We start from the raw sequence: 14,853 nt of genomic DNA, 5'->3' as shown, positions 1-14,853 counted from the left end.
CGCGGAGCAGCGCCCGAAAGGCGGCGCCGCCTCGGCAGTCATGGCCGCTGTTGTCGGCCGCCTGTGGCGGCTGCGGGGCGCCCTCGCTGGCCCCCGCGCCGCGGCCTGCAGCAGCGCCGCCGCCGCGGGAGCCGGGCAGCCGCCGGCGGCGGAGAAACTCACCAGCAGGCGGCAGGCGGACGGCGTCCGGTGAGCAGGCACCGGGGGCGGCATGGGGCGGCTGAGGGGACCGGGAACCGCGGCGGGAAATGGTGGCGGGGACGCTGGCAGCGCCCGCTTCCTGCCGCAGCAGCAGCGGCCTTCCAGCTTGTGCCCSCGCTTTCACCTTCGCCGCCGTGGCAGTGGAGCGCCGACAGGTCAGCACCTCTGTGACAAATTCCCCAGAAACTGCTTCGGGGAGGCAAAATCTAACATGAACACAGGTCAGGYGTTCACTGGATTCATGTGCAAAAAGGCCTCCAGTCCTGTCCGAAACCTCACGGGCTTACGATATACAAGTATATTTTAGCAGTTTCAGGAGATCATCCTTACTTTCACTTAGGCTGTGAATGCAGTTTTTATAGTAACCTTCTTTTTACTTTTACAGCAACATTATCTTGAACAATCCAAAGAAGAGAAACGCTCTGTCACTGTCAATGCTGCAGTCACTTCGGGAAGACCTCCTGCATGACATCAAAAGCAAAGATCTCAGAGTTATTGTCATTTCAGGTATTTCCTTCAGTTAAGGCAAATGGAAGAGAACAGAGGGAAGAGGAAGAAGAAACAGGATAATATGGAGTTTAAAGCTAGGTGTATCACAGAATTACAGAAAATAGAACAGGAAAGGATTTGCATTTTATTTTTTTTTACAAGTAGCCAAGAATGTAAAAGGTATCTCATTTGTGTCTTCACCATTTGCTTTCATGCTGTTCTTTGTATTCATCCTACTTTTCACTTTCATGTACATGACTAACAATTGGCTTTTTTTTGGGGGGGTTGATAATTAACATTGCTAACAAGAAACTGTATAAACCCTTTTCAGAACGTTGGTATTTCAGTCAGGTTACATAGTATGTGCATATAGGCTTTTTTTAATTTTGTTAAATAATCGGTAGATTAAATAATTGGTCTTAAAACTATATATAAAAGACAGTTTAAGAGGAATAAAGAAAATGTTCTAATGGTTGTCAGATTACAGAAGAAACATTTCTAATTAATTTGTGTGTGTGTGTGTGTGTGTGTGTGGAAAAAAAAAAAAAGGCTGATCTTCTGTCACTTTTGTTGCCTTCAGTGGCAGGATTATGAGATCACAATAAACACAGCATAAAAGGTTTCTTCAAACCATATGGTCTGTTCCCGTAGTCTAAACCTGCTCTAATCATTGGATCATCCTATGTTACCTTTGCCAGTGGTTCGTCAAAACTGTTTTTAAAACTCACCAGCAAAGCAAAGACCTGCAGATGTAGAACACTCTCTCTCAGAATCTAGTGTAGATTTCTTCCAGTTTTCCTAGTATTTATCTGTAGAGTTTTTAAATAAAATAAACGTTGGGTTGTTCTTAAGCTATCTTTTTTTCCTSTGATGTTTTAAGATAATTTTCCCCTCTTTAAACATCTAAGAGCTTGATTAATTTAGAATGCTGTAATTTCCTGTACTGAGGGGGAAACACTGTGCACATGTGTGTAAGTGCATGCACAGGAGAATAGAAGTGTGTTAACTTCAGGGGTGAGTTTTTCTTTCAAGTCTGAAAATCTCTTGTCCACTTCCAGCTCTTGGAAGAATAAGTTCTACAGGTTAGGCCTAATATTTTCATTTTTTTTTTCTTTTTCCCCGAGAATGGATGGTTAAATGTACAGAAGAAATAAGTACATTCAAAATTTCAAAGAGCAGTAACATATCAAATATTTCAGATTCTTATTTGGGATTACAATGGTTTGACAGTGCAGTTGGGTTTGTTTTCTTGTTTTAATTAACAATAAATTGCACGTTCCTGTTGATTTGTGATTCCACTGCTGAGTGGAATGCAGAAGACCTCTAAAGAAAATTAAAAGCTTATCAGGGGATGCTTTGAGTTTTTAACACAGACCTTGTGTTAAAGGTCTGTTAAAGATCTAAAGAATCCACAGACAGTGGATTCTTCTTTAATGAGGCATAAACGGATGTGATTAGTTTTCATCTAATGTGTTGCTGATCCAACAAGTTGATGTTAGGTATGTGGTTATTTCTAGATGCTCTAGATGTAAAGTTTCCAGCACTGCTGTCCAAAAGATGTCTGTGCATCTGTGCAGCAGCAGAATCATAATCAGCAAAGTCACAAAAGCCAGAGTCATATGGAATTCCCTAGATGATGGTTTAAGCAATGGAGGAACAGAGGCCCCAGCAACCTCTCTGGCTCTCCTCCAGCCAAAAGACCTTGTCTGTTGTTGCCTTGAACACCGTGACTTTGAAATCTTGATGTTTATTTAGCAGAAGTTAATCATTAATTTTAGATGCAGAACACTAACTAGAAAGGGAATAACTGTAGTTATTAGGCTGAAAGTAGAGCAGTCCCTCGTCACTCCAGCTGCTAGATTACATTGTGCCAAGAAGCAGTTTATCACAGTATCTTATGAAAAATTGGGCTCAGGGCTGTAAAGTGCCTTGTTTTTAACCAACTTTACTTGGAATGGAAGACAAACTAGGCCTCTAAAATGTTTATTGGTGCTAGTGGGTTAAATGTTTCATGGTGGCAATTAAAAATGTTATAAAATTCAGAATGCAGTATTGAGGAGCTTCATGTAAAATTCCCCTACCCCTCCCCAGGCTCCTTTTTTACCAGTGGCAACTCTATATCCTTAACAAGTAAGGCACTGATACTGCCACTCCCTCTGGTTTCTAAAGTAGTTCAGATTGACAACTCACTTTTTTTAACCTCCATTTCATTAAATCCTTTACAGCTGAAGGACCTGTATTTTGTTCTGGTCATGATTTAAAGGAACTGTCAAGTGAAGAAGATGTTAAGCATCATTCCAAAGTATTTGAACTTTGTGCAGAGGTAAGCAGTTCTTCACAAATGCCAACCCCTTTCTCCTAGTATTGCAAGCAATGAAATTGGTTTAAGTAGGGACAGCATTGGTCATCTGCTGGCTTGAGCACAGGCTATTGTTCTGGATTCCCTGCTCTTTGCTGTTCTGCCATTTTAATACCTGATCCTGGTCAAATTATGTTTTTCCTGGATTTCTTTCTCTCTGTGCAAATRAAAGTGCTAGAATGCTAATGCATAGGTGTCGTAGAATGGGTACAGTCATTCACTGCATGGTCCTTACTTTGGCCAGGGTTCCTTGCAGCTGAGTATTTATGTAGTGTCCTTCCTAAAAATACAGCATTATCCAACTTCATACCACCTGTGATCTAATATTCCTTCCCAGCATTTAGCTAATAACTCAAGACCAGCTGAAACATCAAGTAGCACAACATGACTTTCTGGTTGACTGGTCAGCAGAACACACAAGTTCTTGTTGTAAAGGCACAGCCCTGGAAGTCAGGAAGTTAAAGTGAACCTAGCAGCCTCTGGAGAGAATGGCAAAAAGCCCTTTGTAATGGCACTAGAATTTGACCCCTCATCCTGCTCAGTGTGACTACAAAAAATAATTTTAGGTCTTTTTTTCTAGTTCCTCCAATAGAAATAATGATCTCCATGCACACTGTCAAGCTCCCTTATTCATATTTAACAAATGCACTAAAAGCATTTCTGTGAAAGTTACCACTGAAGTCCTTTTATGTAATATGTAGTAATAATCCTTGCAGTTTTGCCTGTATTTCTCACTTACAATTCCCTGTAACTGCAAAATTTAATATTAAATTGAGACCTTTGCTCCTTTCTGAGGATGGGACTAATTTGTCATTCAGCTACATTTGTGCCTATCTCTTTATAAGCAGCAATRCTATGTTGTAGCCTATAGGCTACAATACTGTCAGTGAAAAACTGAACTGTATAGTTTCTGGGTCACAGAATAGGAAAAATCAGACAGAAGAGACACAGAATTTATTCCATGTAGCATGAAATCAAGAGTTTGTAAWTTTCTCACTTTTAAGAACTAAAGGAATTTAAATCGTCCCTGACGTATCTCTAGCATTGGGGCTCTGTGCAGGATTAATGGCTAGTGTAGCAAGCTAGGCTTTGATTTAATAAAGGGAAAAAGCAAAAAAATAACAATATCAGTGTGTAGAGTTAAATGTTTCTTTGTAGAATAGTGCCCTACTGTATAGTAAATTTAGTAAGGAATCTATCATTATAAATAAAAAATGAGGTACCATATTTCAGATAAATATCCTAAGACATGAAATTGGCAAAGAAGAAATGAAGTGTTAGCGACGAAATGGTATTTGATTTAATCCTTTTTCTGATGATGATGATGGTAATGGTAATAGTGCTTTACATTTTCTACCTGAGACTCATAAAAATATTTAAATTTTTCTCATAAATCACAACTCAGTGTTCCTCCTTTGTAGGAAAAAGGTCTTATGATAAACAATAACGACACTTTACGGATAAACYGAGAAATATGGAAATTAATTTAGGTTTTATGTAGGAGCCTAACATACCTACATTTTAGTTGTCTGGTAAAGTAATTGACTTTGCTTTTTGGTCTATAGAGAAAGACAGGTACTTTTGAAGGCTTCCGGAAAGGGGAGTATGTCTTTCTAAATTTAGATGTCTAAGTTAAGCAAATGCATCTTATTCTAAATCACGTGCCCATGTTGTAGACTAATGGGTCCAGAGTATTGGAATTCGGCTTGGTATTTAGGAAGCTTGGCTTGCATGTSTGTCTGACTGGTAGTCTAGGGCAAGTCATCTCATCTGCCTATGCCTCTGATTTGCCATGTGTGTGATGAAGCTAGCACTAGTATATAAAATAAAATATTCAAGAACTAAGCACTCTCCACACGCAGGTCTGAGACAGATGTGAATATCACTTCTCCAGAGGCTTTTCAAAAATAAAACCATAAGTAACAGAGTTTTTTTTAAAGGAGAATTTAACTTAAAATTTTTAAAATCACAAAGAGTATTTTCTCCGCGTTTCTCTGCACACACGCACATACTTTTGCTTATTTGTTGTTTTCTTTTCAGGATGCACTGAACATTGTTTTCAAAGATAGAAAAACTGAGACAAAGGCTGGCCAAATTCAAAACTGAATTTATACCTAAGGGATGTAAAACTTGCCAGGCTTCATCCATTGGAGAAAATGAATTAGCAAATGAAAACTTGTTATCTTGCTGCACTGTGTTAATATGACAATTCTTTAATCAAGGTAATGACAGTAATCAGTTAAATAACATTCTGTATCTGCAAGTATTAAAATTAGGTGAGTTTGATCTCCACTTTATGGAAGAAACTGAGTTAGAAAAGTTAGACAAATTCATCTCTCTTAACTTCAGCTATCTAAAAGCTGGCTATCCTGCCTCAGAAAACGTGACATGGTGTACACAATTCCTTGCCACAGAGACTATTTGTTACATAGTCAGTTTTCCAGTACAGGTGGTAATGAAGGTGGGAATGGTTTGCCTTGGATACCCATCTTACCTCAGCYGGTAACACCCAAGCTCCCTGCAGCTCTAATACAAGTGTCTCTGTTGTTCATTCTTGTGCTTTCCGTTTCCATTGGAGCTACAGGACTAACCAACACTACATAAGCACAGCTGTGCATCTGCTGGGCCAGCACTGTTTTTGTGCATTAAAGCAGACTGCAGCAGGCTTTGCAGGGAGAGCTTACATCTTTCATTAAACTCCAATTGATAAAGCTGGGAAATGCAAACAGCGACATCAAGCAGGCAAAGCAGCTGCAAGTTTTAGAACATACAGTGCTTAAACCTCAGTGACTAACTGACCACTTTCTTTTCTGCATACAGGTTATGACTTTAATCCAAAAACTTCCAGTACCGGTGATTGCCAAAGTAAATGGCCTGGCTACAGCAGCAGGCTGTCAGCTAGTGGCAAGCTGTGACATTGCAGTGGCAAGTGAGAAATCCCAATTTGCTGTTCCTGGAGTAAACATTGGGCTGTTTTGCTCTACACCAGCTGTGGCCTTGGGCAGATCTCTTCCAAGAAAGGTAGGCTTCCTTCACAGTTATTCTTTGCAATTTTGCAAGAAGTAGGATCCTGTTAGAGTTTCAGTTCCATTACCTAAACTTCATTTTCTGCAGTAGAACATTCAAAATACTTCATTGCCAAAGACACATTCAGAACAAATTCTGTGGACCGGGAAGAAGTAAAAAAAGGGATGACCTCTGTTCAGGAAAAGCAGCTTCCTACCATTCCGATTTCAATCAGCAGGGACTCGCACAGCAGCACACCAGCACAGCAACCCCTTTCCTTTCCAACAGAAAACTCTGTGCTTTGGACAAAGAAAGATGTTCTACCCCTGATGAGAAACCCCCGCAAACTCGGGATATCAGTCCCACTGAGGTATCAATTCTTTCCAGGCAGTGACATTTTATTGTCAGCATGCTCTGCCTGGGTTTAGATCAAGATGCTTTAAATAGTATCTAAAACCCTCATATACCTCTCCCTGCTTTTGTTTCCTACTGATTGTGACTACACATCTCTCACTGCATAAACAGTAGTATGACCTGTAAAGCCTTGGCTAAAAAGTGAARTTCTAAGTTCTGATCCAGTTGAATTCATGTGGGCAGAATCATGTTCTTCAAGGCCAGCAGGGCACTGCTGAGATACAAGGACTTACCTGCACAGATCCAATTGCTGGAAAAAAGCTTTAACTTTAATTTCCTATCTATAATGCCATCATGTTCAAATGTAGCATATTTGTGTTTTTGAAAAAGTGTGCTAGACTGTACCATTACAGCTGTTTCTGAATTAGTATTTCTGATTTTACAATTACCCTTTTAAAATGTGTAGGGTATACTTTTCTCTGTGCTGCTTTTCAGAGTAGCAAGACATTTTCCTGCAAGTCTCAGCATTACTRATTTTACCTTTTATCAAATGAAATATTGTCAAGGAGTTAACACAGCAAAGATGCTAATAAGGATAATTGAGTCTTACAATTCGTTGCATCTGGAGTCATGGGAAAAACTTCTCAGTGTATGTAGAGCATCAAATAGTCAGCTGAGTATTTGGATATTTTAATTTGAAACCTCAAGTAGAGGATGCTGGAAGCAACAGAAGAGTGGGGTAGGTACAATTATAAGAGGAGTGTTTTTAAAAATACAGGGACAAAACTTCAAGACAGATATTTTCAAATCTGTGTATTGACTTAGGAAGCCTCTGTTTAGTTACTATCATACTCTCAGTTTAAAATGTTAAATTCAATCATGTGACTTAGTGATACTAAGTTATGGATACTTAGTCATTTGACTTAGTATCTGCATTTCTCTAGATTCCTACTGCAGTCACTAGAGGTTCTGAGCTTTTGAAAAGAAATCCAGATGCATCAGCCTAGGACAGCAGTTCTGAAAAGTGGGTGGTTCTGAAAAAAGGCCCACTCTAGACTCAGTCCTTCTGTTGTAGAAACCTTTTCATATTTCCTTGGCAGTTTCAAAGGCCAAAAAATTTGAACCTTTCATTTGCCAAAACCAGCAACTTGTACTTGAAAGAAGAAGCTGAGATTCCAAAAACAAACTAAAGCAATAAGGAAGATGAATATATTTATTTTTTCTTTTTTTTTTCTTGTTCAGGTGGCATTAGAGATGCTTTTCACAGGTGAACCTCTTTCTGCCCAGGAAGCATTAATGCATGGGCTTGTCAGCAAGGTGGTACCAGAAGACAAGCTAGAAGAAGAGACCATGAATATCTCTCATAAGATATGCAAAAGCAGCAAGTCTGTCCTGGCATTGGGGAAGGCCACCTTTTACAGACAGATGACACAGGACCTTGATACTGCTTATAAAACGACTGCCCAGGTCATGGTAGATAATTTGACTTTGAGAGATGGGCAGGAAGGTATTGAAGCCTTTATTCAAAAACGTAAGCCTGTCTGGTCACATTCTTTGGACAAGAAGAAATGAATCCTGTTTTTAAGCTAAGCTTAGCTGCACTTTGTAATTCTCCATGCAGTTGCCTTTGAGAACTATACTTTTSCTGTTACTGAAAGTAAAACTTCTCTTATATATGCCAAAGCCACAATAAATTCTTTGTAAGTATATAATAAGTTAAAAAAAAACAAACCAAATGGGCCTTTTTAGCAGTGAAAATCATCTAATAATGTTTAGTATGTTCCATGTTACTTAGGGAATCACAGGGATCAGAAAAGCACTCAGATCACCCTGTTCAGTACTTGTCCCCTTAGTTCTAGATGTGAATTTCCATTTGTTGTTATTAATAGAGGGAAAAAACTGTTTGGATTAATTCCAGAGAGGAGAGTTGCACATAGATATATCGTAACTGATTCCACTGTTAATATTGTATAGTATGATACAGACAAAAGCCTATAACAGAAGCCCCATTTCTCCGTATTAGTGTAGCTGTTTATGAACCTTCTGTACTATTTGTTTGTCTCCCTCAGCAAATGCTGTTTTTCTCCTCCAGTTCAAACAGGTGCTCTGCCTGCTCCACAGGATTTTGCTGGTGACTCCAGTGAGGCTGAGCATGGTTTGGGGAGTTGAGTATTGCAAAGGGTACACTGCAAAAGCCACTGCTTGGAGGCTCCAGCAGAGAATCTCACCTGGTAGTGTTTAGACCGAGCCATAACTTTTAGGATATGTCTTCAGTTTATCATAGAATCAGAGGCACTTTGGTTGGTAAGTCCAATCRTGTTCTAAGCAGGACTTTTACCAACGCTGGAACAGGTCAGTCACTGGTTTGAGGTTGTGACAACCTCCAAGGAGGGGATTCCACTGCCCCTCTGGGGAAGCTGTTACAGTGCTGTGTAACACTCCTGATGGAAAAGGTTTTTTTTTTAATGGTCAGCCTGAGACTCTGAAGCAGCAGAGTTTGGCCATTAATGTAACCTTTGTTACATTATCTGCCATTATTAAGATAATTTCCGCTCCGTCCTTTTCATGTCTGCTCTTCAAGTAGTTGCAGGCGGCTTTTAGACCAACCTTAGACTCCTCTGTGCTTGTCTAAAGAAATCCTTCAGCTCTCCTTGGAGATCATATTCTCTTGGTTACCATCTAGGTAGTTCTTTACTGGACCCTTTCCAGTTTCTCAACATCCCTTTTGCACTTGGTGTACCAAAACTGACAYTATTCTAAATATAGCCTCACCAGTGCTGAGCAGGGGAGAATAAAATAATTCCTTCAAATCTGCTGGGCACTTTCAGCCAGTCAGTATTGCTCAGGATGCATTTTGCCTTRTTTGTGATGAGAGTGCACTGTTGGCTCATACTCAGTTTGGCATCCACTTTAACCCTAGTTTGCTTTTCAGCAGGACTGCCACTCAGCCAGCCACTTCCCAGCTTGTACTGCTGCACAGAGTTGTTCTACCCCAGGTGCAGAACCTTGCATTTCTCCTTAGTTTATGAAGGTCCTTCTTGATTGAAGCTGCATTCAGTATGTCAGCCATTCCCCCAATTTAGTAGCATCTGCAAATTTGCTGAGGGTATGAAGATACTGAACGATATGGGCCTCTGTATCAGTCCATGCAGATCACCATGGGAAGGCATTTCAGCAAAGATGTTTTTCTGAGGTTCTACATAGTCAAATTGTGAATGCTCATCCATTTCATCCTTAAATAGGCAYCTAAGAAAGATCAGATGAATCACTGGATGGATATCCCTTTTTTTCTTTATTGACAGTAAAAGTAGACTAAAGTGCTTAGCTCAGATTTAGATGTCTTAAGTTAGGTCAGATGAATCCTTAGATCTACTGAACCTCACAATGTGAAGGTATCATGCATCAAAGGAATTTTTTAAAGGTATGTTTGCTCCTGTGTCTTGGTTCCCTGTTTGTGTGTCAGCTCATTCCTCAGTTCTCTGGAGGGAACCAAGTACCCAAGAAAGATCTGGAATAGTTATCTGCAAGGCTTATCACTCCTATGCAGTATGGACGAGTCCACACCAGCTTTGGCCTCCTTTGCCTTCACAGTGCTCTGCTACTGTCCTGTTAGGCCTCATACAACACTCATGACCATCCTCAGTATCATGCTATAAAACATCCAGTTGGCAGGCGTGCCTGTTATTTCAGGCACTTTGAACTGGAAAACCTCTCCACCAAAAAGTCATCATTTTTGTCTCTGGGCCACAAAGGGGCTCYACGGAACTAAAGGACACCCAGGCCAATTGTTTTACAGTGCAGATGCAGCCAGTCTGCTGCACAACAGCCTAACCACGAGAGCCTGCTCGCAAAGGCTATGTTAGTGGAGTCCACGTTGTGTTGATGCTCGTGTTACCAGCAATGGTTGTGTTGATGCTCGTGTTACCAGCAATGGTCTCGCAGCCCAGGCAGGCCACATCCCCCACACAGGCGTGACGGGCCTTACTCTGTCAGGTGCACTGCTGGGATCGGCATGTTGAACAACGCTTTGCTTCTAAGTCACAGTCAAATTCTGTTCCTCTTTATACTGGGACAAGACAGGCTAGGTTGTGCAGAAATGAACTTCTTGCCTTTCTAACTGGCCTATATATTTTAATTCAAATCAGTGATATCAGTACTCATTTATATGTGTGTAGTCCCACATTTTCCCCCATAGAAAGCTGTTCTCTTTTTTTTTGTCTACAGGCCCTACTCAGCATGAAAAGAAGGTAATTTCCAATTTTCCTTCTATTTTTAATTTAAAAACGGGAACTTTAAACTGTAATTCACTATTGAAAATAGTTTGTCTCTATCAGAATGTGAAAAAAATGTGGATCATTGGAAATAGCTGTTTCAAAAATATAAACTTCTGTTGTAATCACTAAGGAAGAGTTAGGTTTTATATAAACTCGCATAGCTTGTATGAACAATTAAGAGAAAGAAGGGTTAAATCTGGGGGCTACTGACCTTCATGATGTCCTTTTTCATATTGTAAGATGCTGTACTTAGACTGTTGCCACATGCTGCTCTAAAAGCATTAGGAAAGAGTAAATTGTTTTTAAAAATATTTATATTTAATCTTGCAGCTACTCAGCAAATCTCTACTGGCTCTTTTGTTCCAGGCTTTTAGGAATAAGTACATTATCTGATTTTTGCAGAATAGAGCTCTTTCCAACTAACTGCAGTAATAAAATGGTTTCACTGGCCATCTTAAAACATGAGTGACAGTTTAGATGAGCACACTCCTTCAGCAATTTAGAAATCTTCCATCTGCCATGGATTGCCATCTACACAAGCGCAGGGGCTGGTGTTACTATTAGCTCCTGGTTGTAATTTTTGAAGAAAAATTCTGCATTTCTTAAAAATAATTAGTTATTCTGAAATATACTCTGGTCATCCCTGTGTATTGATTTGTTGACTTTGAACAGCTTAGTTACATACGGCAGGCAGGCACAGAGCCTAAGAACTTAGTCTTAAAAAGACATATAGGGATCTGTAGCATGTTATTCACTGTGAGCAGACTGTGCCATTAATGGCAGTGCTATGTAAAGTTAAGAACAGGCACACTTTAGCAAGATGAAATGGTGATGGGAGGGGAAGTTAAGTACCTGGGAATGGCGCACTGGTTGTTTCCAGGACAAACAGATGGTTAAGAGTGTTATGTTAGCACTGCCTTTCCGTGTAAAAGACCAAACCCCACGATGCCTCGAGCCCCATCTAAGTGCAAATCTATGGAAGCTGAGGAAGCACAGCGCTGTGGAGGGCTCTGTTCATGTTCTTAAGAACACAGGTCTTCTAGCGTTGTAGTTTTTTCAGACGAATTCACAGGTGTACTGTGATGCATGACAAATGTTTGTGTTGTGCTTTAAGATCTCTAAGAGAAAAGCATTTGTAAGTACATTTTTAACTCTGTTGTCACTGTATTTGTTTGTAGTAATTCATGCAGTAAAGCAATTATGTAATTGCTAATCACTAGTTCTGAAATTGGCAGCGTCCCTAAGAAAATCTCCTTGTTGTTTGAATTGCTAGATAGTGAAAAATTTCAGGGTGTTTTAAAACATTCCTATACTGGTCCCTAAAGATTGACAAAGCAACATCATTTTTCGTTTCTGTCTTGTGTGTGAACTCTTATTTCATCCATGTCTGTCTTTATTATTTAATTTAATGGATTTACAGGCTATTCCTGGGAAACAGAGCAGTTCCAGAATTGTTAATTAAGTTCTACAGCCAAGAAGCAGCAAACTAAATGATAGATTGGGAGCCCAACCGCTGTGGCTATCTGCTGCCTGAGGAGAGAGTTTGTCCTAAAATAGCTAGGAGTCTGTCCCTTGTCACCCCATTCATTTTTATTAAAGAATCTGCTCTGCAGCAGTGTCTGCCAGGTAATTAGCCTAGTTTCGAGTGACCCTAATAGTATGTGGCATACACTCAGCCGCCTCTGAAACCAAGTACGGTCTCCTTCTGCATAGAGCCTCTGGGATGCAGCTTAGTGCTGCAAATGACAGAAGGGGACAAGCCTTCAACTAATACACAGAGGAACAGCTGGAACGGAAACATGGTAGAGAAAATGCAAGCAAGGAATTGCCACAACGAATGTCATGAACCATCTAGCCAGGTGGTGTGCCTCAGAGTGTCGGCAGAGTAGAGGCCTTAGAAAGCTGCCTTTCAGCCTTCACCTGGAATCCTTAGGGAAGGTATACAGGCAAAATCTGGAGGATGTGATCGTATCATCACTTCTGATGTAACTTCAGGCTGCACTCAAGAASAAGGCAACAAACAAGCTAGAGTGCAGAGATTATTACAGTGACATCCAGCATAAAGTTATTCCTAATTCATGGATTCTGCCTCACCCCATTATTCGGGGGATATGTGCTAATGGTACAGTTAAACAGAGGCCTCAGGATGAGGGCAAGATATTTGCTACCTTCCACAGTTCACAGAGCTGGAGGCAGACTGGGACTCGGTGTTCACTGGGACTTTATACGAGCTTCATGATGGTCTGATTTTGTTAAGGCCGCCCAACYCAGAACCCAGCTGGGCAGGTATGAACTAGTTTTGTGCTGGTTTGAAGTAATCTCCTGTAGTTGTGGAGGAAAAACTTGAAAATGTGTACAGCAAAGGCACAAAAATTTGGACTTAGTTAATATTAAAAATGCATGACAAACCCATTGGCAAAAGTCAGCATCATGGCTTTTATGGTCCAACTCAGGAGTTTTGAACATTTGGATGCAACACTGTGTCCTTCACAAAATTGCCTTTGGGTAATTCCTCTACTGTCATTCTTGTATTACAGATGGGGAAATTGAGGCCAAACATGTTCTATTCAAGGTGTCAACAGTAAGCCGGTGCCTTTTAACAGTGACATCCAAGATGCAGGCATCTGCTCCTTGTACTTCAGCATCAAAGTTTTCAGTAAAATCAGCAGAAATGCAGGATGATTGCATGCTCTGAAAAGACTGCAAAAGCTTCTGAACTGGAATTATGAGCTACTGCATCAAAGGCCCCATGCTTGACATTTATTGGCTTTTTGATGAATGTTGGGGTAATTTTACTGTCAACAGTTTCTCATTAGGAGCCCAGAAATGTTCTTTCTGACCATTATCTTGCTCAATATCACATCAGGAGCAGAGATTTTATGTAAAACCCATCTATCTCTGTAACTGCAAAATGTTCTAATAATTCTGCATTTAAATAATTTCATGGAAATGTTGGATGCCTCCCTTAAGCAATAAGGAGTATAGACAAATGGCTAAATTTCCATGAAGACCTAAAGCTATTGGACAAAACTCATACTATAATGAGTGGGATTCATTTGTCTTGATTTCACTGGCATTTCACTTAGAATATACTAACTCTGAATGTAGCCACTGGGTGATGGGTTCCCATACTGTTTTACACATTTTTTAAAGGAGGCTCACTTAGGGGGAAGAAACATTACAGCTATACCTTTCACATTCCCTGTTATGTGATGTACAGTTTCCTGGCTCCTTGTTGTCAATAACAGGAATACGTACTTTGTCGAGCTTGTAACTTTTATAAAAAGGAAACAGTAGAAATGTACCCATAATGCCACTGGTTATTTGAAAAGCTGAAAATAATTCTTTAATCCTTGATGTTGCCAGCTGTATTAATTTTCAATATATGACTTTTAAAATGATGTTGATTTTAAATATTTGAGTCCTGGAGCCATGCGATAATGAGAACATCTGAGGGTTGTTGTATTTTTGATTTTTTTGTTGTTATAATGAAAATGGAAAATAAAAGGCCTAAAGTCTAAAAACCAGACGATGAAATAATCAAATTTGTACTAGTAAAATTTAAGCCCAGTTCATGGGTTTTGGAATCTTTATCCATTATTTTCAAACAGTGTCAGCAATACAGACACTCTGATGTTTTAACATAGTTCTATCATAGATACTTAATGTAATTGACTTTAATTTTTTTCCCCTCAGTGTTTTAATCTGCCTAAACTGAAACTTGTAATGCTGAGTTAACTGAAAATGAGAAACATTCCTGTAGGTCAAATCACAGCCAAACTCTAAACCAAATTTATTAGCAGTGAAAGTTAACCTGTTGGCTTTAATACAGATATTGGTAAAACATTTGATCCCTTCTGCTGATCCTGCTGAAGGGAAGCCACCTCCAGAAGGGGCAGAACAGGAAGGGATGGCAACATCTTAGACTACTTGGCTCATTAGAGCCATCTGTCAGTGCGATCTGATGTAATGGGTCATGTCTAAAAGAACTGAAGCTGTGACTGTAGTCTGCTTTCTGAAGGAGTTTTTAAGGGCAAATTAACTGCAATAAGAGAATGTTGACATTCAGGCTGCCTCAGCTGCTGATGAAGGCGAAGGCGTTAGGTCTTCCAACGTGCCACTCAGGTTTTGTTCCAGACCTGTCCTTCTAAACAATTACAGTGGATGAAA

The 14,853-nt window shown here is 40.0% G+C and overlaps 1 protein-coding gene across 1 annotated transcript; it reads left to right on the top strand.

The window, feature by feature from the left end:
- Window positions 1-6: 6 nt before the first annotated feature.
- ECHDC3 (enoyl-CoA hydratase domain containing 3) lies at window positions 7-10,812 on the top strand. Its single transcript, XM_085299371.1, has 5 exons — window positions 7-189; window positions 587-708; window positions 2,916-3,013; window positions 5,870-6,070; window positions 7,652-10,812. The coding sequence occupies exons 1-5, from the start codon at window positions 41-43 to the stop codon at window positions 7,979-7,981; spliced, it is 900 nt and encodes a 299-aa protein (XP_085155497.1). The 5' UTR covers window positions 7-40; the 3' UTR covers window positions 7,982-10,812.
- Window positions 10,813-14,853: the final 4,041 nt, after the last annotated feature.

This window comes from Rhea americana, unplaced genomic scaffold (assembly GCF_003343005.1).
Source record: "Rhea americana isolate MKP2758 unplaced genomic scaffold, rheAme1 scaffold_1, whole genome shotgun sequence".
In the NCBI taxonomy this organism is placed as follows: domain Eukaryota; kingdom Metazoa; phylum Chordata; class Aves; order Rheiformes; family Rheidae; genus Rhea; species Rhea americana.
The sequence above is the reverse complement of the archived record's forward strand: the minus strand, read 5'-3'. Positions and strand labels throughout refer to the sequence as shown.